Consider the following 23,255-nt stretch of genomic DNA (forward strand, 5'->3'; position numbering starts at 1 on the left):
TTTCCCTAGTATCTATTTAATTATCCAATACAAGACGGACTCCAGTGAAAACGATAATGTGAGATTCACTTTTTGCCTAGCAGTTAAGGCATTGTTTCAAATACATGGATTCAAATTGCTTAAGGAAAGAGCATACACTTCACTCTTCTACATCTAGGTATCATTCCGGCATATTTAACATAGAAATAGTGTATTAGAAAAACATTCCTTCCAAGTTTTGTAACAGAAGACATACCAATTTCTTAAAACGAGGAAAAGCTAGACAGAATATCAGAGAAAATGCAAACACCTACTAGCTGCAATAAAGTAAGTACAGCCTGCAGCCGTCAGATGTATGTGACTACCCTGCTGCAGCCTGCCCTAACCTCCTTTGCAGAAAGAAACTACTGGGGAAAAAACCCAAACAAACAAAAAAGCCCAAACCACCAGGATTATGTCTAAGCTCTCATTAAAAAGGATGTATGCGGATCTATTTACAGTGTAGTAAAAGCATACAACCCAAACCTTTCTGGGGGGAAGGGAAGTAAGAAATGAAAGCACACACCAAGTAAAGTGATGACTGTCCCAATGCTACCCCTTCCTCCCCCAAGTTTGCTCTGTTGTTCCATTTCCTAGCCCAGCCCTCACTAATTAGCTCTTAGATGCTCCACTCCCTCCACCTACCAAGTTTCCCAGACTTTCCAAAGCCACCTGCAACAACAACATGGGAGCTGCGGGATTTCTGACACTATGAGTCTCCCTCTAATCATTTACTTTTGGATCAGAAAGAATCTTTCCTGCTAGACTGGAGCGATAGGAAGATAAATAGATATTTTCCAACTTCTTTGTAGCTTAGCAGAGGATTAAGTAATGCAAAAGTATAAAGAAAAACTTGGAATTTGCCATTGTGTTTCTAGCAGAAAGAAACCACCAAGACAGTTCCCAAAAGCAAATGACATGTAGAAATACACAGGTCACTATTAAAGTTCTAAAATAAAGATAAACCTGAAGTTTTTTTGGTGTCAATGTCTATTACTAACCATCTGCAAGGTTAAACAAGATCAGAAAGAAGGCACACATCTAGGAATTGGCCAGAGCTCCAAACTGCTGGAAGCTCCTTTTAATAAGCTGGGAAATCCTTCAAAAAGCTACACCCAAAAAAAAGAAAAAAATTTCAAAAATAAAAAAAATAAGATGGTCAGGGATGGGAGACAAACTCACTGGTCCTTCTTCCTCTCCTCCTTTGTAAATAAAGTTGTTGGCTGCCTTACAAATTCTTACTACTGCTGGTTATCAGTAATAATGAAAAAAAACCATTGTTTTTAGAGAGGGAATCAGAAGTTGTGTTTACCTAGTAAAGCCTCATTTAATAAAAGGAAGCCAATTAGAAAATTGTTTCATACCTTTATATGATTAAGATATTTACATTAAAACTTGCCACTATCAATATGAAATTATACGGCAATTTTCATCTCTGTGAATTAAAATGACATTTCTATTAAATCTGTAAAGTCTTTTTTCATTTTTGTATGAAGTAACAAAAGTGCATAAAGAGACTTAAAATAGATACAATGTTTTTGTTTGTTCTGAAAGGTCACTTCTTGGTGTCAATGAAGACTCAAATGAGAACACAGATTAATGTGCAAATATTCCAGTATTCAAATCTTAATAAAATATTCCTCATGCACAAACCAGCCATTTTTATATAAAAAAAAATCACCATGCTCAAATAAAAACAGCAGCAGATTAATTTAATGTTTCTTACCATTTAATAAAAGGAACGCAAATACTGAGATGGAAACGTGTTCATATTGCCTTCTTGAAGCCTCTAACTCAGACGTGCCCAATTCTTAGAGGCATCTGCCTTTTTCCTGTGACTAGGAGAGGGGGCTTCTGGATCCCCTCAATCACAGCCATTTCAGGGATACTGCATGTGTGAATAACCCCTTCCGAAAGGACGGCAAAATTTTCTAGTTTAAATTAAATAGTTTTATGACTTATATGATAAACTGGCAATAATAAAAAATGAAGAAACACGTTTCAGGATTTTTAGATATCGTCTGTCACAAACAGAAGGGTCTATAGAGGGCATTAAGAATGCTCTATCCAAACAAAATTTGAAAACTACTCATTTCTGCCTAAAAAAAGTATCTCAGGGAAAAAAAAAATAAAAAGTATTCGAAAACCCAGTGCTTCAGTTTACATCAATCACAAAATGAAAAGATTCAAGCTTAGTATTGGTAACTGTACCATCTGTACGCTTTACCAGTAGTAGAAATACTTAGCATGTCTATTTTTACTCATGCAGTACTCCATAAGTTATCCTAATAACAAATAAAAACTGTAACAATAAAAAAAAACAACCCCAAAACACACTCGATTTAATCACTAAGAGAGCAGCAGAGAAAAATATTCACGCCTTATTCCATTTGCAGGCTTTCAGCTACGTGTTAAAAGTTTTTAGCAAAGAACTCTGGAAATTCCACAAAACTAAGCATGCTAAATTCAGCAAAAATGTACAAGTTCAGAACGATGTAGGAGTGGGGAAAGCACAAGAGTTCAGCAACGCACTTCGTTCCTGGCTCAGATGAGGTGGAATAACTAATGCTCCAGTGCTAGCTTCTAAAACTAGTTAGTTTTACTGATGACTACCTACTCATAGTGCATGTCATCTCATCCAGTTTCTCATGGTATGCTAGAAAAGTAACGGTCAGAGAACCATATTTTGAAATAACACTACGGGTGTTTGGGATTTTATTTGCACAGTATTTTTACCCCAATATTACTAACAATCCCTGTTTCATCTTGTTACTCTACTAATTTCCATAGCTCAAATACACAAAAATGTTGCAAGAAGAGAGACCAACCTGACACATTTTGCTTTTCTATCTACATTAAAGAGTTAGTCAAAAAAGTAATTATAATCTCAAGCCCATAAACTCCTGCAGAAAGGCTGAATCATTGCTCAGCTAATGAAGTCGCAGTGAGGCAGGTAGTGCAGAAAAGCTATGCCGAATAAACTCTAGCATTAGCTTATCTGCTGTTAGCCTACGTTTTTGTAACTTACGCCGAGACCTCTTTAAAAGAGGTACATTCTAATTTATGAAAGCAACCAACTGACATTTAACTACTTCAATGAAACGGAGCACAGATCACATCTCATCACATCTTGATCCAATGTGTGCAACAACCAACATCCACTTATTTCCCCCTCAGCTGTCCCCAGATACAGAACTGTTACATATATTCAACAAACCACAGATCTCTTTATGGTAAAATAAAAAGGACAGATAACGTCCCCAACTGACTTAAGCAAGACATCTTATAAAACCTTATAAAATGTTTTATATATCTACAAAACAAATTCACTTTAAGCCATTATTCCTCAACAGTCACAAGTTTCTCTTTCCTAGCCACCAATTCTTGGATTTTTTTATCTTGCTCTCAATAAAACGTGACATGGCCCAAAGAATACACACGCATTACTTACCTGTCCTGCACAGCCTTTGTTCCTAAATGTCTGAATACAGACACGAAAAAACAAACAGTTATGCATGCTGAAGACTAGGCTTTGTAATACAAAAACAAATACAACCAACATTCCCGACCTCTTTTTCACCTAACTGTAGTAATTTTCAAGTTCTTACAGTCTTTACCTTAACTTTGTCTTAGAGTCATTGTGAAAGGACAGAAAACCAGACATCCCTGCAATACTTTTACAGATAAAGGTATTTTCATCTCATGCTAATCTACAGTATAGTTACATATTCCACATATTCCAATCACAGGTCCTCAAAAGCAGGCCATACACTCACATAACTCTTTTCAGACTATTTTGCTGAAATATACCTGTAAGGTAAGATTTTTTTTTTTTTTTTCCCTCTGCAGAACTGCAAATAAAGGACCTGGTAGTGTAAAGCTATAATTTTAACATGTTTTCAGAGTTTAGCGTAGACACTTGTCAATGTGACATGCTAACAAGTATGCTAAACCTTCTCATCTTCCACTTCCTGCCATTTTTTATAAATAAAGCTCTTCTCAAATTTAATATTAGATGTGTCTGTCCTCTACGTTACAAGTTATAAACACACTCTACATTTACCTACGTACGAATGGTCGTACACACGGACGTCAGCGGAAGCAGGAAGCATACGAAGAGCCAAGATATGCACCATTCTTAATGAAAGATCTACCACTAAATATAGTCTTTAACTATCCACCTTACATTTTACAGATTGTTATGGATTTGTATAACTACCAGGTAAGCATGCTTTTATTTTAATAGGGAGGAGAAAAAACCCTGATCAAACCACTTGCCAAATCCAAATCCCAGAATAATCAGTATCTGCTCCTGAACAACAACAAAAAAAGTCCAATAAATTTTAAATGGTGTCATTTTAAATCACTCCAGTTTAAAGAACTGTATTTCATATTTGAACTTAAGATGTTAGCTTATGTCAAAAATACAAAACCAAACAGCTGCCTTTGATGTGACTGATTAAATAACTTTTGTCTCTGGTATTACTAATGGAATGAATAAATGGGTTGTAATACAGTGCACGATAATTCAGCTACATACTAGTAAACATTTCATGGAGATCAGAGCACTAAAGTCTCAGCTCATGTTGAATGATTTTATAGACAAATAAATATGAGCTTAAATGCCAAATAAACATACACTGTTAACCGGGTACCTTGAGACTACTTGGTGAGCCATTACACACAGTGGCCCGTGGGTATCGCAGTCAGACATACATGCAAGCATAAAACACCAACTCAAATGCTGTTTCCAAACAAGGTTCAAGTGCCTTGTACTCTCCAAATCACTTTTCCAGAAAAATCAAGACAAATTTAGAAAACTGACTGGTTTTAATTAGAGATAATCTCATATTGGAAAGGATTCCCAAAGCCACTTTCCAAGCCACAATAATTCTGTATTATAAGAACAATTGCTTTCCATGGAATACTGCTTGAGACTAGCAGAAAATTTTCTAAAAGGAAATATTTCAAAACTAACTTTGAACATACTTACTAGACTGGCTTTATCACATACCAAAAATGTATCTTACAGTGCTTTACACTTACAGTTGTACCAGAGTTCTGCTGGTATACACAGCAAAACTGGGGAGTACAGCTTTTCTACGTGGAAAAATACAGAAATTAGAATTTCTGTACCCACCAAGGAAGGAAAAAGCAGCAGGTTTATTTTTCACTCATGCTTATTACTACGTTTAGTTACCTAGAGTTTGCAAACACAATGCACTGCAACACAACCCATTAGAAACTTAAGCCTAGTTCAGTCTTATTACACAGTAACATGACTAGGAGAAGCCATTACTATTGACAAATACAGAGTGAATCACATCAAATATTGAGGAGTCGGAAGCTGTACGCACTGCGGCTGTTCAGCAAGTTAACTTAAAGCTTATCTTTACAGCAAAAAAAAGCAGTTTCAAAAAAATGTTAGTAACTGTATTTTCCGCAGAGCTTCAGTGTTTCATTCCCTCCCCAAATAAGTAATTTTCTTTGTGAAACACATTTGTTAAAGCCATGCTCCCATGAGAGAGAGAGGGCAAGGGAAGAAATCTGCCTTTAACAGCAGAAACCACTGTATTTCACTCTTTGAAAGGGAACCCAGACACCACATTTTCCTTGCACGGGTTAAGCTGCAATTGCTAACACAGGCAGGAATTTGCAGTCCTGACAGCCAAATCTTTATACAGTAGCAAGCACCAGGCAATAAACTGTTCTGAACACTGGCCCGTCTTCACCTGCCTTAAGTGTATGAAAAAACTGGTACTTTTTTAAGTGGTGTTTTTATTAAAATAAACTCCATGAGAATTTGGGAAGAGATATCAAGGAAAGGCAAGCAGATGGAGAGACTAGCTGACACATAACAATAGCTGGTGAAATATTACTCTTATTTTCTGTAATAAACACCAAGATCAAAACATTATGCAAGTTAAATTTCCTTGAAAGGTTCCCAGCAGGAGTTTTCCTTTTTGTTTGTGCAGTACGCGATTTCCTCTCACCCACAAAAAACATACCAAGAATGTGCATGTGCCACTAACACTAAGCAGCACTTCCTTAATCACTCATTTCCAACAATTTATGGATGATCAGTGGCAAAAACGAGCAAAAATAATGAAAGCATGCAATGAAAGCTCATTGAGACAAACCGGCTTGGACTTCCTACTCATTTCTGTGTCTCTTTAAGATGGGGGTCTGATACAAATTAGCCACTGGGAAAAAAGTCATCTGGTCATAAAATACAGTACAGGGTCACTTTTATGTAAGTTTGCCAAAAGGGACATAAACCAGGACAATTTCAAACTGTGACACAGGATAGAAGTATATTAAAAAAATCTTTGTTCCTCCTCCATTGTGCTGTCATGTTGCTCAGCTTTATAGACATTCTGAGCACCAGCTCTGGCCTCTTCGCTTCCACCTGGTCTACCTAATTAATTAAGCAAGGAAGTTACCTCAAATTTTTGTACTATTTGTTTTTATTATCATGCACTTCTTTTGATGTTCCAGGAGTTAACCTCTTAATCCACAGACTCTGTGTGTTGTGTTCTTGAACATTTTGGGATGTCTGGATAATTTGGATAATTGGTCAGGATGTTGCTGTCGCTCATGTTAAACTTTATGCCATGACTTCAAGTTCAAAGATCAGTATTAAGGTAAAATACTTCATAAAGCCTTTTTAAAACTCTACACTCGTGATTATGCAATACCTAGTTATTCCAGTTTCTCACGGCAGTAAATTGCACTATTTGTATTTTCTTACAAGGAAATTACTCCTAAACGTCTTTATCTTTGTCAACTTCAAACAAATACAAATTTCAGTTGAAGTTACATCAAGAGAAAGCATATTTTAAAGGTCAAAGATACAGCAATTATCTCCTCAGAAATGCCTGCCTCCACACAGCAGCACACATGCACTTTTCTGCGCAGTCTGTTACCACACGTGGAAACATCAGCACTGTGAACTACAGATGCTCAACTGCAAATACCACAATTTTCCTTCTTTGGAGAGAATGATAAAGAATGGGGTTAATTCTGACATTAAGAAACATGGTTGACACCTTTGTTTCATAACTGTACTACACAATTTGAGAAGGCCAGTGACAAAGAACTGGAAAAGTATCTAAACAAAAATAAAACTTCATGCACAGACTCTACACAGGAAGACAAGAAGAATACAGAAAGATATGAAAGTTTTTAATATTGATGCAGGAGATTAAAGTTACTTCAGGTATTCCAATAGCTCAGTTACTAGCACCAGTGAGGTGTAATCTACGACAATGACCTCCAACTGCTTCAACAGTCTTGAAATACTTAATTCACACATGTGCATGAAAATACACGTCTGCATAAATACACACACAGCATGTACATACATATATTATACACTTCCACTATTGTTTTTGTAATTATTTTCCTGATAACCGAAGTCTGCAACTGACATTAAATGGAAATAAACTATGGCAAGGAAGAGCACTTAAGCTCTTTAAAAGGGCATAGTCAACCCCCTTAGGCCCAAAACGTCCTTTTTGAATTAACATAGTGGTTTTAATTAAAAACGAGGCAGAGAATCAGTTTGATTTTTCAGTACAACACTGCATCCGTCCATGGTGAGTGTCTAATTTCCGTATTTCTCTCCTCTGCACAATATGCAAGTCCTTGGTTGTTTTAAACTGTTGCCCTGGGGAATCGAAGAGAATCTATAAGAGGGGCCATGTGCCTTTTAGTATACTAGCAACCAAGAAAAGAAGCCATAGTAAATTGGAAAATGGATAATCAAATCCATTCTGATTCATGAAACTTAAACAGTTAAGGGGGCAATGCTTCCTTACAAGAACACGTAAAGCAAAGTTACACCAAGTTTGTAATAGTAACCCATGAGCTATATGGAATATCATAGCTTGCAAAAAGTTCACATTACAGTGAATACATAAAAATCAACTTTTATAACACAATCTATGATAAACACTCAAACAGATGGCTAAAAACTTCGGGGGTTAGGCCTATGTATGATAATGACTAACATTACTGTCACATTATAAGATGAACAAAGAAATGTACTGAAAATTAAAAAATCCATTCAATTTCAGATATGAATCTCTTAATCAATCCTTTTCAGAACTTCTATTAAAATCCAACATGTAACTTTTACATGAACATCTTTGAACAGACATCTTGACTAGGCACACCTCAATCTCAAGTGAACTATTTATTCATTGGAAGGAAGGTAATTCTATAACAAATTCAAGATGACCTGCATAAAAGCTTCCACTGGAACAGTCTATTTATCCAAATCTTGAGCTGAGCTGGGTATCTAGAATCAACTGCTTTCCCTACTCCTTGCATCCAAATCACAACTGAAAGATTACATATCCTGTGCCAAACCTCCTTATTGAATGTCTTCACATTTACAGTAGATTGCTCCTGTCTTAAATGCTGCAAGTTTTGCCAAACGTATGAAATGTTATTTTAAATTGAGATCACTAAAATCTGATTTTGTCAGTTAACAGTAATAGCTTTTGAATGACTTTTTATCTCTCTGGCCCATTAGTCTGATGTGATGAATGACAAAATAGGAAAATTTAAAAAAAACCAAAACTCACACAAGTGCAACCAAACCAAAATAATTTGTTAAGAGTACCAGAATTCTACAAAGTAACCATGGTCTCAAAATCTTCTCTGAAAAGAGATAAACAGTGTGCCAAAATCTAAGGAAAGCAAAAGAGATGGTAAGTATCCTTCACAGACTCTAGAACTGAAAAGCTTACACGTAATCCTGCGTTCAATTAACCATAAATCTTCCCAGACTCCAATCACCCTATTACATGATGTAACTCTTTAAAATATATATATTACTTATTACAAGTAAAATCATTTATGTGCATCAGAGTTTGGACAGAACACTTGATTTTAACTATCAACTTAGTCCGGAAGTGACATGTGCCACTTACTTTGTAAGAAAAGGAACTAAAGACATGGTACGTTTGTATAAAAATGAACTACAATTCCTACATCTTCACCAATAGTTTTAGGGCTCACTCAAAACAATTCAGTATATGTCTGCATCCATTTTGGATACTTTTAAACAGAGCAGCCAGGTAGAACAGACACTGGGCAAAGGCCTTGAGTACCTGTAGCAGGAATCACATTTGGCTTCTGCGCTGTACCAAAAACATCCAGGAGAAGTGAAAGTAACAAAACATCCTAAAATTGCGTGTTTCCCCCCAACACAATAGGTGGGTTTTAATACTAAAATCTGATTTCACCTACTCCCATGAAGAAGCAAAACTACTCTAAAGCACCAACAATTGCCTTCTTCCTGACACCTGCAGATAGATGCATCTCATCTGGAGTTTGTAACTTCCAAGTCGAAACATGCAACAGTGATTCAATTTATCCTCAGTGGGATTTACTGATAGCCAGTATCATAAGTTTTAAGTTTTATGCAAAGTGCAAGTTTAACACAGCTAGAATACACAATGCATCTGTTGGAGCCAACAGAAATCTACAAGTCAAGAGGACACACCAGCAGTACCGTACATGGTACACTAATGCAGAGAACCCTTGGTCTTGGTTGGACTGCAGGATACACAAACCCACAAAAATCAGTAACATTTCTGTTTTAGAAAAAAACATATACCTTAGCTGCAGCTAGACACTTACGAGTCAAAAGGCCTCCAGCTGAAAACTGGAAGGACAAAATGAGATGCTAAGAATTTTCTTAGCCCTATAGATACCCAAAGTGAAGGAAGACGAAGAGAGGAGAGTGTTTTCCAGCCAAGTTGGATAGGCACAGTTACACATAGTAGTCCACCACCAAGCTCCTTTGAAGCTGAACTCATTAGCTTAGTCATTCAAACTGGTAACTGAAGTTAACTTGGATACATCCACAGTTCGGTCAATACCAAGGAACACAGCAGTAGCATCAAGGAGCTCAGAACAGACTACGCCAAACAAGTATTTACACAACATCTTGGTTGGGTCCTGCAGGGTCCTTTTGACACAGCTATATTGCTCAGTCCGTGTAATCCCCTGGTAGCTTCAGCTACAGCATAAAGTCTCTGCTTCGTCACATTATTCTCTCCAAATTAAAGTTTTCTTCAGGCTGTACTTTCTAAGGTTTTGGGGTTTTTTTGCTACCCTATGTTTTCTCTCTTAGAGAGAAGCCCTGAAATCCCAAACTGAATGCAGTACTTCAGTTGATTTTATCCCAACTCCACCAAGAAGAAAAACTGCAACTTCCTCTCCTCCATGCCAATTCCTGTCAATGCAATCGGGAATGATATTTTCCTTCCCACCACAATCATCCCCTCGTTGATTTACGGTATGTGCAATCCACCAACGACTTACAGTCTTTTGCATCCATCTTTAATGCATTTCGTTTTCCTGATTTCAGACCACTTTTCAAGATCCTTTGCTTTCCAATAACTGTCATCCAAAGGGCACAGAATTCCCTCAAGTGTAGTATCATTAAAAACAAAAGTGTAATCATTTGAATTATAAAGATTAATGAAAACATGCTACAATTGGTCCCCAGACAGTCGTTCCAGCTTAATTTGATATTTATGATTTGAAACTCCTTTTGCTGTGCATCCCATTATAGTAATTTTTCATTATATTTCTTTAGTTCACATATTAATGTAATTATCATCTTATTGTTCAGAAATTGCTTTGCCAAATTCCATACTTCTCTGAAATACTCAGCCCTCAACTTGAATATATTCAATCAAGTTGAGTAATTTTAGTTATCCTCTACCCATTTAAGAGAGTTTTCTTAACATATTACTATTAATACTGACCACACTTGAACCTTTTTTGGGATGTTTATAATCTTTCAAACTCACAAGTCAAGTGTGTTTTCTCTAGGTCATCTGTTATTTACTCACCTTTCCCATTAGTACAAAGCCTGTACTTCTTTCTCTTATTATTTTATTTCTAGTGCATTTATAGAACCTTCTCTCCTTTTAGCATCCCAACAGAATCATTTTCCAAAACATAAAATCTTGATTAAAACATTATTAAAAAAAAAAAAAAGACAGACAGACATGAGTTCAGTCATTTTCTTGATGTCAGTTACATGGCTTTTCAAGGACTTTTTTTCTTCCCCTCAAGCTTACTCACAGCCACATGCTGTATAGTCGCTTTACCTGCTTGTGCAAGAGCACACGCGTATATACACATTCACATGAGCGCACACATCCCAGCACCAAACCCTCCCAAATTTGTAGTTTCAGTTTCATCAGAAAAGAGGGCTGAAAATGGAATATATACTGTCATTACTCTGTATTTAACAGTATTTTCCTACCTTTTTTAAGCCAGCAAACCCTTCCGATTCCAGGAAGAAAAAGGCAAAGGGCATCAACACAAACAAACATAAGTTTGAAAAAAGAGAAGCAAGATTCCATAAACCTGCAACAAAGAAGAACAAGTTTACATTATAAGTTTCCCAGCTTTAAAAGTTAAAGATATTACATCTTCCTCCCTTACATATAACAATGTAGTATACATACAAGTGCTAATAGAAGCCAGGCTTTTATGGATACATAGTTATTTACAGGTCATTGCTGAAAAATACCTATTTCCCTGCCTAGTGATCTTCAAGCAAAAATTGGATACCATCTTAAATAGCAGCAAAAGTCTGAAATCTTGGGAGACAGACTGCAAACTCAGATGGACTACTTCCACAATACCCTACTGAAGGCTCGTTAGATAACCATTTTAAAAGTTTCCAGGACAAAATGCATTTTACTACTATTGGCAAACCTCAAAATTTGGTTCTGTGTACTCACTTTCTCCCATATTTTTTCCTCAAAAGAAACTTTGACAAATCATGGATTTTAACATGAGCAATACACAAATGCCATTATCACCTCCAAATCAGAAGAAGGTACCACAGTAACAGCAACAGCAGCCTTCCACAATGAGGCGATTGGCTCGGTGGGCACGAGAAGAGCAGTGGATGTTGTTTATCTCAACTTTAGTAAGGCTTTCAACATCATCTCCTGTAAATCTCCTCATCGTCTAATTAACGAAGTATGGGCTAGGGAAGTAGACTCTGAGGTAGACAGAAAATCGGCTGAGCATCTGGGCTCAGAGGGTTGTGACCAGCAGTACAAAGTCAGGCTGGAAGCCAGTCACCCACTGGTATAACCCATGGCATTGATACTGGTTTAACATTTCATTAATGACCTGGATGATGGGAGAGAGCACATCTTCAGCAAGTTTGCTGAAAATACAAGATGGGGAGGAACAGTGGCCTGGCACTCAGGTAAACCTCAGACAGGCTGGACAAATGGTCAGAGAGCACACTGGGGACCAATCGTCCCAAAAGCAACTCTGTAGAAAAGGCCTTAGAGGTTCTGACAGACACTAAGTTGAACATGAGCCAGCAACGTGCCATTGCAGCAGAGGTGTCCAACAGCATCCTGGGCTGCATTAGAAGTGTTGCCAGCAGGTCGTGGGAGGTGGTCCTTGCTCTCTGCTCAGCGCTGGTGGCACACATCTGGAGCACTGCATCCAGTTGTGGGCTCCTCTGTACAAGACAGACGTGGCCACACTGGAGTGAGTCCAGCAAAGGACCACAAAGATGATTAACGGATTGGAGACCTGTCATACAAGGAGAGGCTATGAAAGCCAGAATTGTTTAGCCTTGAGAAGAGAGGACTTGGGGAGATCTTATCAACGTATCATAAATATCTGATCTGGGAGAGGGAAAGGAAAATAGAATCGGACTCTTCACGGTGCTCCAGTGAACGGAGAAGAGGCAATGACCATGAATTGAAAAACCAGAAAATCTACTGAAACATAAGAGGTAACAAAAATAAACCCCAAACTTTTTCAATCGTGAGCATAATCAAACACTGCAGGTTGCCCATAGAGGTTTGTAATCTCTATCCTTCAACAGATTCAAAACCCAAATGGGCACTGCCTTCAGCAGTCTTCTCTAATGGACCCTGCTTTGAGCAAGGGGGTCAGACCAGACGATTTCCAGAGGTCCCTTCCAACCTCAACCGTCCCGTGATCTAGGTGAAAAATCAACAACTGACTAAAACTGGGACATCTGTAAGACACATGTGACATCTGCAGGAAGGGAAAAGGTTTAGAAAACAACCTGAAGTGATAACTGATCATGTGATACCCATTAGGGGTATCTGCTCCATTAAGATTTTCTAAGCTGAACACTTTCTGAACAGCGTTTCTGGTGCCTCAACATGAGCTCATCGTCATCCTATCAGAAGTTATGCAGGATGCAGTGTTTCTTCTTTATAAAAGCAGAAGCTTACCTGCAATTTAGTATCTAACAGGTTTAACTAGTGTCACATGGTCTGCATCCTAAAAACACAGCTTTTATTTTGTAGTTGAGAAAAACAGGCTTAGTCCCCCCACCTTCCCCAAAACACACACATTTTCACAATTCTGCAGGACTATATTACATCACCTGAAATCCAAAAAAGAACACCCCCCACGATAAGAAAATCTGAACTAACAGCTTTGTTTATTATTTTTTTTATTCTCATGTACAGGCTTGTTCATTTTCTTTGAAATTGCCCATTTTAGAAAGAATAGAGAATGAAAGATACATTTACTGCATGTCTGGGGAATTCATTATTGAGAGATATTCCTGTATTTAGTTGCAAATAATTTAAATTTCAAGGAAAAATAAAAACGAGGGGGGAGGCGGGGGGCCAAGAAATGTACTTTTTCAGCAATTGACAGCACCAGGACACCAGGAACCAAACTTAGCCAAATAAGCAACAGAAAACAAAATAAGAAAACTACAAGAGATGCGTGAAATATAATACTCAATTGCTAAAGAAAACAGACTGCCTAAAGGTGGCTAAACTCCAGTTAACAAAGAGGGGGATTTTTCCTTTTGAATTTGCTTAGCCAGGAAGCTCCTGTTACCATTCAAGAAACATTCACACATAGCAACATCAGCAAGAATCTCATTAACGGCCCTTACCAGGGATACATTAACTCAAGCACTCTGCCTATTTTCTTTTTTGTCTGTTTTTTTTTTCCTCCAGAAAATTAAGATGCCAGTGTTAGTAGAAACGCTATTAGATGGGGTGAGGGTTTTTATTTCAGCCGTTTTCTCTAACTGAAGACAGATAATGCATTGAGTTACCTAATGCAAAACTGAATAGCTGGTTGTCCTGATTTCAGCAGTCCTATTACATGTCTACAACGTAAAACAGTGCTTAGGAGCTACAGAGTATATACAGAAGTTTTTAAGGGAGGAAAGAGTAGTACACATCCAGGATGATTTTTAAAAAGTGAAAATCCAGAAATTGAACATGAGCAGCTGATAGGAACCAGAATACTAAACTACAGAGCTACAGCATGCATGTAAAGTTATGAGAGGCAAGGACAGTGCCGTACTGCTGCTGACACACGTACACACTTTCCTCAACGGAAGGAACATACAGGGCCCTCTTCTGCCCCTACAGTATTTCTTATCCTAACTTGATAGTTCCGAAATCAAATTAAAACAGACCCAGAAAAATAACTATTTCCTACTACACTGACTGCATCATAAAATTGCATGGGGAGAGACTTGCAGATATCAACACAATATAGAAGCTTTAAGGAGCATATAGGAATTTATTAATTTTTTTTTGTGCTCTTTAGAGACCTCAGAATATCCCCCATAAAATAAGTTAATAAAACACAAAAATTAAAAATCTCTCAGACTTTGGCAAACAGATCATACCCTCCCAGCAATTTTTCATCTTATTCATGGCTGTTTCATTACGTTTTACCCCCACCTGGTGGTTGCGCCCAACAACAGCAAAAGTGAACACAGAGCTGTCAGAAGTATTGCTGGCCTTAGTTCAACACGCATTAGGTCCGAATGTTTATACTGGAGCCAGGCATGGGCTTTCTGCCTGGTTCCGTAAGTTAAAGGCATATATTTTCTATTTTTCTATGTGCCACAACTAATGCAACAATCTACAGCATAAAAACCCTTAATGCTACATTCAAGTACCTCAGACTATATCTGTAATTGATAAATCTAGCAAAACCAAAGCGTTTTTTAAAAGCAATACAAATTTTCCCACTTGATAACATTCGCAAAGCGGTAAGCAAACCGTACGTGAAGGCTACGCTAGACGGAGTACTATGGAGATATGAACATTTTCTGAATTTGAGTGCTTCTGACAGCACTATCAGTTCTCCAAACTTGCACAGGCATTTCATAACTAACTTCAAGAAGGTATTGCCACTACCCGGAATAGGTTTTTACAAAGCAATGCGATGCTACCGTGCAAACCTAGTGAACACCACAAGAGGGAGCCCTTCCCCAAGGTAATGCTCGGAAATACCAGTACACCCATTTCTGTCAAGTTGCAGTAAGAGAAGCCGATGGTCAGATCCAAACAAATCTACTGATGTTTCTGAAGTCTTCACATCAACTGTGGTAAATCTTGGTTTAGTTCAGTCACATCTAACCCTAGCGTAAGCTTTGCAATACACAGTCAAACTTGGAAACACCAAGATGCTGAATTTGCTTCCTTGCTAGCCGTTACCATTGGACTTATGAAATATAAATTATACCATGCATGTATAAAGTAGTACTTTCAAGAGATTATCACATTAAAATCAAAAGATGGTCACTGGAAAATTCAAAGATGTTCCTATGTGACAGCTACTTTTTCCAGCAGATTTCTAACTAACCCATTTTCGCTCAAGTACTGTAGCAACTCCGTCAGTGAAAATTTCTGAATTGGTTATTATATAATTTTCACTCTGGAATATTTTATTGTAGCTTTTCTAAAGTCAGTTCAGACACAGAAGAAATTATTTTCCATTAAGTATTTTTTTTCCGTGTCTGGGAGTAAAGAATATAAATATGTCTGAGCAGCTAAATCTGTGTGAAAAAATGAGAATTAGCCAGGATTTTTTCTTCCAACTAGGAGACATACAAAATTAGCAATCCCCCCCCCATGATGTGTGACAAAACAGATCATAGAACAACTCAACTAGAAAGAACTTCTGAAGTCATGTAGTCTGATCTGTTGCTTAAAACAGCTCAGGTGCAGGTACAATCAGGTTGCTCGGGGCTTTACCCAGCTGAGTTTTGGAAAACTTCTAAGGATTTAGATCTCCCAGTCTCTCTGGACAACCTTTTCCAGTGTTCAACCATCTCCAGTGTGAAGAACTGTTGCTTTATGTCCTGCAAACATTGCTTCTTGCCCCACACTGCATGCTCCAGGGAAGAAACTGGCTCTAGACAAACCCCTCATCACTTGCAAACCCAGCTGTGCCCTGGCTTTCCTAATTTCACACCATTTATTAACAAAGGTGATATTTCTATACCCCTCGCGGGCAGTCCATACCTACTTCTACCTTCTGTACACTTTCTTTTTGGTTTTGAGCTCAGGAGTTCCCCATTAAGCCAAGTGGCCTCCTATTACACCTGCTCATTTCCTTGCACACCAAAGTGCACATTATGGTACTTGAAGGTTATCCTTGAAAGTAAGCATCTCTCCTGGCTTCCTTTGCCTTCAGGGCACTCTTCAGTAAGGTCTCACATACACATCTCCGAAAGAGGACAAAGTCTACTCTCTCAAAATCTAATGTCTTTATTCTACTATTTTCCGTCCTCGCTTTTCTCAGGTCTTAAACTCACCAGAGCTAGGGTCACCGTTGACCACCATACCTACAGTCAGCTCCTTATTCATTGGTTTAAAAAAAATAAAAAATTCTTTTACTGTCCAGATAACAAAAAATACTCAACTAATTTCAGAAAGATGACAGACAATATGCTTTATTTCCTGTCTTCACTTATCCACATTTAATTTATTGTAAACAACTTTAATCTCAAAAAAAACCTAAAAAAAAACCAAAACTAAACCACCCACAAAACAAAAAACCCACCCTTGCACATTAGGGACCTGCAAATTCATTAATTTGCTATCTGTATTATCAGACATTTAGCAGAAAGCATACATTTTACAGAAAAATCCTCCAAAGCCTAATTACTATCTCTTCACAAGAACAGAAAAAGGACACCACAGTTAACTTGTAAATTATTTGTTCCAAATTAAATAAATTGTTTTACATAGTGAAGGTACTATGTCCTCTCTTCAGCCAAATCTATTAAAGAATGTCCTGTTTCCACCAGTTATTTCCCCTAGATACGTGGAAGTGTCCAAATTATTTTCAAATATTAGTATCCGTTATGCATGTCATAGCCATAAGCACGTTAACCAACATTGGAAAGCATGCAAAACTCACTCTGCCAGATGCCAAGGCACCTTGTACAAGTAATATTTTTTTCTTGCATCGCGCTTTCCTTGAAATAGCTTATTTTTATTGTGTCTCTTTACTATACCAAATACACTTACATTCTGTAATTTCCCTTGTTTAAAAATAAATCACTAACAGCTGAAGGTAACTGTATCTAATCCCAACTGCTCATAGCTAGCAAGTTTCTTAAAACAGTTTTTTTTATTTTGAGAATAAATTTATATGTATCATCATAAAGACAGAGGCTTATGAATCTTGCATGAGCACACAAGGAAGAAGTTTGACAGCGTGTTTTCAAGTTAGCTTCTAGTAGCTCTTATTCTACATTAATATTCAAAGCAGTGAATTTGGTTTAATTCCATCAAGTCAGCATAATTCTTAAAAAAACCAAACAAACAACAGAACAGTTAAGACAGACTTTTGCAATATATCACGCAGCAGCACAACTAACCAGCCAATAACATATTAACAATTCAATTAGATTCTTAAATGAAAATGGAGTTATTAGTTTGAAAATAAGAACATATCTGTGCACGTATAATGAAGACATCCATTTTAATTACATTATGCTGAGTACTAACCATGAATTAGTGAGCCATTTAACCACTGAATATAGTAGTTTTGTGGAAAAGAAAGCAGGATCTCATTGCTGATTATTGAGAAAGGTAGAAGCAGGACTGCACCAGCTGAAACTGCTAGAGTGAAGGTGCTCAAGAACAGCCTGAAATTTAAAGAAATGTACCACTGTTACCACCAACATGCTCTGAACAGGGGAAAAAGAAAAGTAGTTAGCCTACCTATTAATCAGCAACTGAAGGCAACACATCCTTATATTGTAAAAGGGCAGGAGAAACTGTAACTTCCACAAGGCAAATTTCAAATACCAGGTAGTTTACAGAATCCAGTAAAAATAATTAGCTTTTACCAACTACCACAATTATTCTCTTGGGACTTGCATGTATTCAATTCCAATGACATACGCAGGTTAAATTATTGGAGTTCATGGACTATCTTTTCATAAGCCTCCTATTTTAGTTTTCATTTTCCACATAAATACTCATAACGAAAAAAATCCATTTTTATATTCTTACTACAATTTTTAATAGCAGAGCAGCTTGTTAATATCTAAAAACTGAGTACAATTATCCATAAGCAAATATTTTAACACCGAACTGAAAAAAATTGCTTTTATTTCAAAGTAGTTATTAGAGTATCATCTAATAGCTTGGTGTTTTCTGATAGCTGTAAAGTCAATACCGAGAAACTGTCAGAATTATTTAAAATATTTAAGCTTATTCTTTTTAGATCCCAAATACAATATACCAAATGCCATCTTGTGGCATTAAAAAAGCACTGTGTTCTTCAAAAAAACATTTGTTCTTCAAACAAAAACATTCCTACAGAACTAATCCAATGCTAGAATAAAATCAGAAGTAATTCTCAAAAAAATTGCATGACAAAAAAAGATAAGCTTAAATAGATCATCCCTACAACAGGAATGTCAGTAAGTCGCTTACAGAGATCTTCTTTTCCTTAGCAGTCTACAAATCCATTTTTCATTCTCACAATACTTACCGTACAGAAGAAAGTCTGGTTGACTAGTTTAATTTAAAAATATTATTATGTTTTTATTGGTGGTTGGTGAGGTATTTTTTTTCCTTTTATTTAAGGATGTTTGAGTATTCTAAGCCAGAATTGTGAAACCTAACAAACTACAGCCTTTCAAGGTCCTACAGCAGTTTGGTTTTCTTTTCTCCCCCCACCAGCCTCTAAACTCCTGACGATTATGCTATGCAAAGAAATATCAATCTGCATATGTTTGACAGTTACTGCTTTTTGGAAAGTAGCATGCACACTTAAGAAATAAGAAAGCTTAGGCTGAAAGAACAAGCAGCATTTTGTATTTATAACAACACTTAACAAAAGGTTATTAGTCTGATGGAAGTGCTAATCTTGTCTTACACTCTTTTCGCATGAAGAACACAGTATTTACAATTGATATTTGTTGTATTTTAAAGCTAACCTAGAAAATAGATGGAGGGGGGATAACAGTTAACAACACAAATTTTATTCTTTGAATATTGAAAAATTCAGAACCAGGCTAAGACCACAGCTGCTATGAAAATCATTCAATCTAGAAAAGCCTTCACTGTAGTCTTAAAAGCACAGGAGAGGTGCTTCTCTACCGGAGAGGGAAGAGCTTCATAACATTTAAAAGTACATAATTTTTCTCTAGATCTGAAGCAGACCTTGTGGCAAGTAAGTATTCCAAATTCATAAAAAGTATTGGTGTCAGACAATACTGGGAGAAGCGTGCCTAAGATTTACATCATCTTTGTACATCTTTCAAGCCTGCCACAAATGCACGACTCAAAGTGAACAGCTTGCAATGTACTCGGCACTTTCCCAGGGTACAAGACAAATCAATAAAATATTCAATGAGCTCTCCTTCCAAGAGGATGACAGTACCACCACGGGAGAACTAAGAACATTGTAATAAGCAAGTAGCAAGTGCACATAGTTTAGCAAACCACTGAGAGGGCAGCAACAGCTCACAGATGTTCTGTAAATCTTGAGACACATTTAAACAGGGGAGATTAATATCTAGCTTTACAAAGGAACAGGAAGAGGACAGAGATGCTGGCAGACCAGCAGGTCTGGCAAGTGCTTGTCTTCCATTTGTTATTCTTTTTTTAAGCTTTAAGATGATCAAATACAGTTGTCTACTTCAGGGTGAGCTAACTTTCTTTCCAGGATCCATTGCCACCCTTCACAGAGCTTCCATCAACTGCGGTGGGAACCTAAACGCCTACCTCCCCGATAAACACCTATATTTTAGAGACCTACATTTAGGTGCAGGTCTTGCACTGAACTCCACCTCTTGCACCAGGTCCTCATGCAATATTCTGGCCAACTTCATGCCTACCAGGAAAACCACAGGTGAAAAAGAGCCCTGGACCAAACTGCCTTGCTTCTTGTCATGCCTTCCATAATACAAGGTGCCACTTGATCAAATCTTTTTCCTCTGACCTCTAGCAATCTATTTACTGTCACATTTAAAGTGGACTGTTATTTATTTGGAAGCATACGGCAATATATTCAGGAAAAAGCATTCTGCAAAGAAGAGCTATACATACGATATTCTATTAACGATGGCATCTTCATCCTCTTGCTCATCTGAAAATTAAATTACAGCAGGTTATATTCAATACTTAGTCATCTTTCCTCAGGCTAAAACATATATACATAGGAATGATTTTAATTTACAATTAAAATTTAGAATTACTAAAACAATTTATTAGCACCTATATTTTAAAAACATTCCTACCAAAAGTGAATATTTTTTTTTCTTTTTTTTTTTTTGCCTGACTTTAACTATGAAGTTACTTCCCTTTATTTAAATATCCAGATCAAAACTTCTTGGAAACATCTTCCAGGGGGCCCTACGTCAAACAAGCTTTCAGACTACTACTACCATGGCTGCTGCAAGGAACTTTCTCTTTGGGCATCTCTGAAACCACGGAGGGCAACAAGCCCATATTAACTACTGCTATAAATCCCTAAATAGATGTTTCACTTTCGGTATTAATGTATTTTTAAAATAAGAAAGTGTACACAGAAGAGTAGCGATGACCACTCAGTTGCTTCCCCTTACTCATCCCTCCTCCTGACTCCTGGGGATTTGGGAGAGGGGGAAAGGAGAGTTGTTCTTGTTTTAGATTAAAGATACCATGGCTTCCCTTCTGGTATCTCACAGTTTAGATTATTTTTGTTCATTTATTCCTGAATTAATACTCCAACTTTTTGAAATATTATCAACATTTAATTCAGAGGTCAATCACTAATATATCCTTAATTTATTCTTTATAGCCTTCTCTACACACATCTCTACACAAATGTATGCATTTCTACATGTGAAATGATTTTAGAGTCAGCTTTCTTCTTTTGCGTCTCCCAGGTTTTCCATGAGAGGTAACTCAAATGTATTTTAAAAACCTAGAATAAATACAGCCAGGTGTTCCAAGTTCTTAAGAGTCTTGGCACACACTGGAAATAAACATGTAGCCACTAACAGCATGCTATTTCGAAATTCTTCTGTGAAAAGTAGATTGGGTTATAGTTTCTGGGTTTTTTTGATGGGAATCTCATGGTGTTTTGAGAGACTAAGTCAAGGTCCCTTATGAATCATTCTGGCTAAAAAGTTTATTGTAGAAACAGCAAACAATTTGTCCTGAAAGAATTCCAGACGTATTAACTCCTCAAACATGTCTCATCAGGAAGATCCTAGAGCAGGCTACAAAGTTTGCCTCACTAAATGCTCACAGAGCTTTCATGAAGTCAGGACAGCTGCAGAGCAGTTCTTCTCACTAGCTGATGAGATCAGCTGCCAAAAAGGTAATAAAAGTCTCTTTACATCCAGTACTGTTTGCCAAATCATTTCCCCCTTCCCTGTTCTTCCCTGTCTCCAAATGGTAACAGCTTTGTAGTATCCAAAATACGTATCAGTATTCATCTTACTTGTTTAACTATTTCCTATGTTTAAAGGGGTGCACTTTTTTTTTTAAAACATATTAAATTTCCTGAAGAGTTTACTTTCCTAAACATGAATCCATCTATGAAAGCAGCTCTATCATAACACAGGCCACTACAGTTCAATAAACAGTTTCCATTGAAGTTCAAAGTGCCAAGATCATCATGCATAAGAATGCTTCTCCAGCGTGACCAACTGAGTATTACTAAGCACCAAGGTCCCAGATAGGCTGTCAAGAGTCAAAGATTCTGCCATTTTATACAGATTTTTATGCTATTTGTCTTTAGAAGAAAATGACAGGGATTCCTATAGACTAGTTTCAGAAAGACAATGTTTCTAAAGGAAAAAAATACAGAATTATCTCAAGGAATAAGACTTCAGTGGTGAAGTCATAAGGAAGAGGCTAAGAACACTGAAATAAAAAAATCCTGCTTTGCTCAGGTATAGTTAAGAAATCCGCTACTTCCCTTCTGTGTTACTGGAAACCTTTTCACTTTACCAGCTAAAGCTCTGAACTTGGTTTTGATGCTAGAACACAGCCTGAAGATACTTACTCTGGAAAAACTGACATAAAAGGAGAACAACAAGATCTAAAGGCAAGTGAGGCAGAAGCATCTACTTGCAATTCTCCCCTTTCTTCCCTCTCAAAACAGATAAAATTTAGGCTGCCACAGAGCCACAACAGAAGACCTGACTGTGGCCATCCAGACCACCTCCATAACAGCCACCCAGTCTCTCTCAATCACAGAGTTCCAGCTACAGCACTCACTGATCCTTTTCCAAGATGCTCCAGTGCTCTCCCTCGCTTGGTCAGTAATATTAGAAGGCACCCTGAAGGGTCTGAGAAGTGCCAGATGGGCACAAGGGAAGTGATGGAAACTCATGGCTTGGGGACAAAGGGAGCAGAAGAAGGGCAAGACGGCAGCATACACAATCAGATCGGCCCAGGCTGCCATAGACCAGCAGCCTGAGAAACACAGTTGGTCAGATATCTAGTCCTTCCGCTTTCCTTGTGGAGGCAGAAAGGAAAAAAAAAAATCACCTATTCACTTGAAAAACAAAATTATTTTTGAATATGTTTAAAAAAAGTCTGTGCTTACCTGCTTTCCTTTTGTATCTTGTGATTATGAAGTAGGAAACTATGTAGAGAACAGCAAATAGGAGAAAACAGATCTGGAAAAAAATAAATTGCATTTATTATGTTGTGAAGAAATGCCTGGATTATAATAAAATAAACAGAAAATCCAGTATCGACAATTTAAAACTGAATTCAGATAAACAAAACTCCATGTAAGTGTCAACAGTTATGTTTCATATCTTATTAATAGAAAGTCAAACCAATAAGAACAGTTTAGAGTAACAGGTATTAGATCAATTATATGGCCAGCAAGTTTTACTCTAAAATTAAGAAATTTTAAGAATTATTTACAGTGCAATTTTTTGTTTGGGGGAGGGAGGGGCAGGG

The 23,255-nt window shown here is 37.2% G+C and overlaps 1 protein-coding gene across 5 annotated transcripts in view; it reads right to left on the bottom strand.

The window, feature by feature from the left end:
• LMBR1 (limb development membrane protein 1) overlaps nt 1-23,255 on the bottom strand; it is a 77,476-nt gene that overhangs the window by 37,624 nt on the left and 16,597 nt on the right. For 2 of the 5 annotated variants that reach the window (XM_063324414.1, XM_063324412.1), the window contains exons 2-5: nt 22,891-22,963; nt 20,397-20,436; nt 17,841-17,980; nt 11,312-11,415 (exon numbers count right to left, since the gene is read on the bottom strand). In XM_063324414.1, the coding sequence (XP_063180484.1) occupies nt 11,312-11,415; nt 17,841-17,980; nt 20,397-20,436; nt 22,891-22,963 (357 nt within the window). Of the gene's footprint in view, nt 1-11,311; nt 11,416-17,840; nt 17,981-20,396; nt 20,437-22,890; nt 22,964-23,255 lie in introns of those variants that run through there. The other 3 variants (XM_063324413.1, XM_063324415.1, XM_063324416.1) reach the window with 3 other exon arrangements.

Source organism: Chroicocephalus ridibundus, chromosome 2 (assembly GCF_963924245.1).
Source record: "Chroicocephalus ridibundus chromosome 2, bChrRid1.1, whole genome shotgun sequence".
Taxonomy (NCBI): Eukaryota; Metazoa; Chordata; class Aves; order Charadriiformes; family Laridae; genus Chroicocephalus; species Chroicocephalus ridibundus.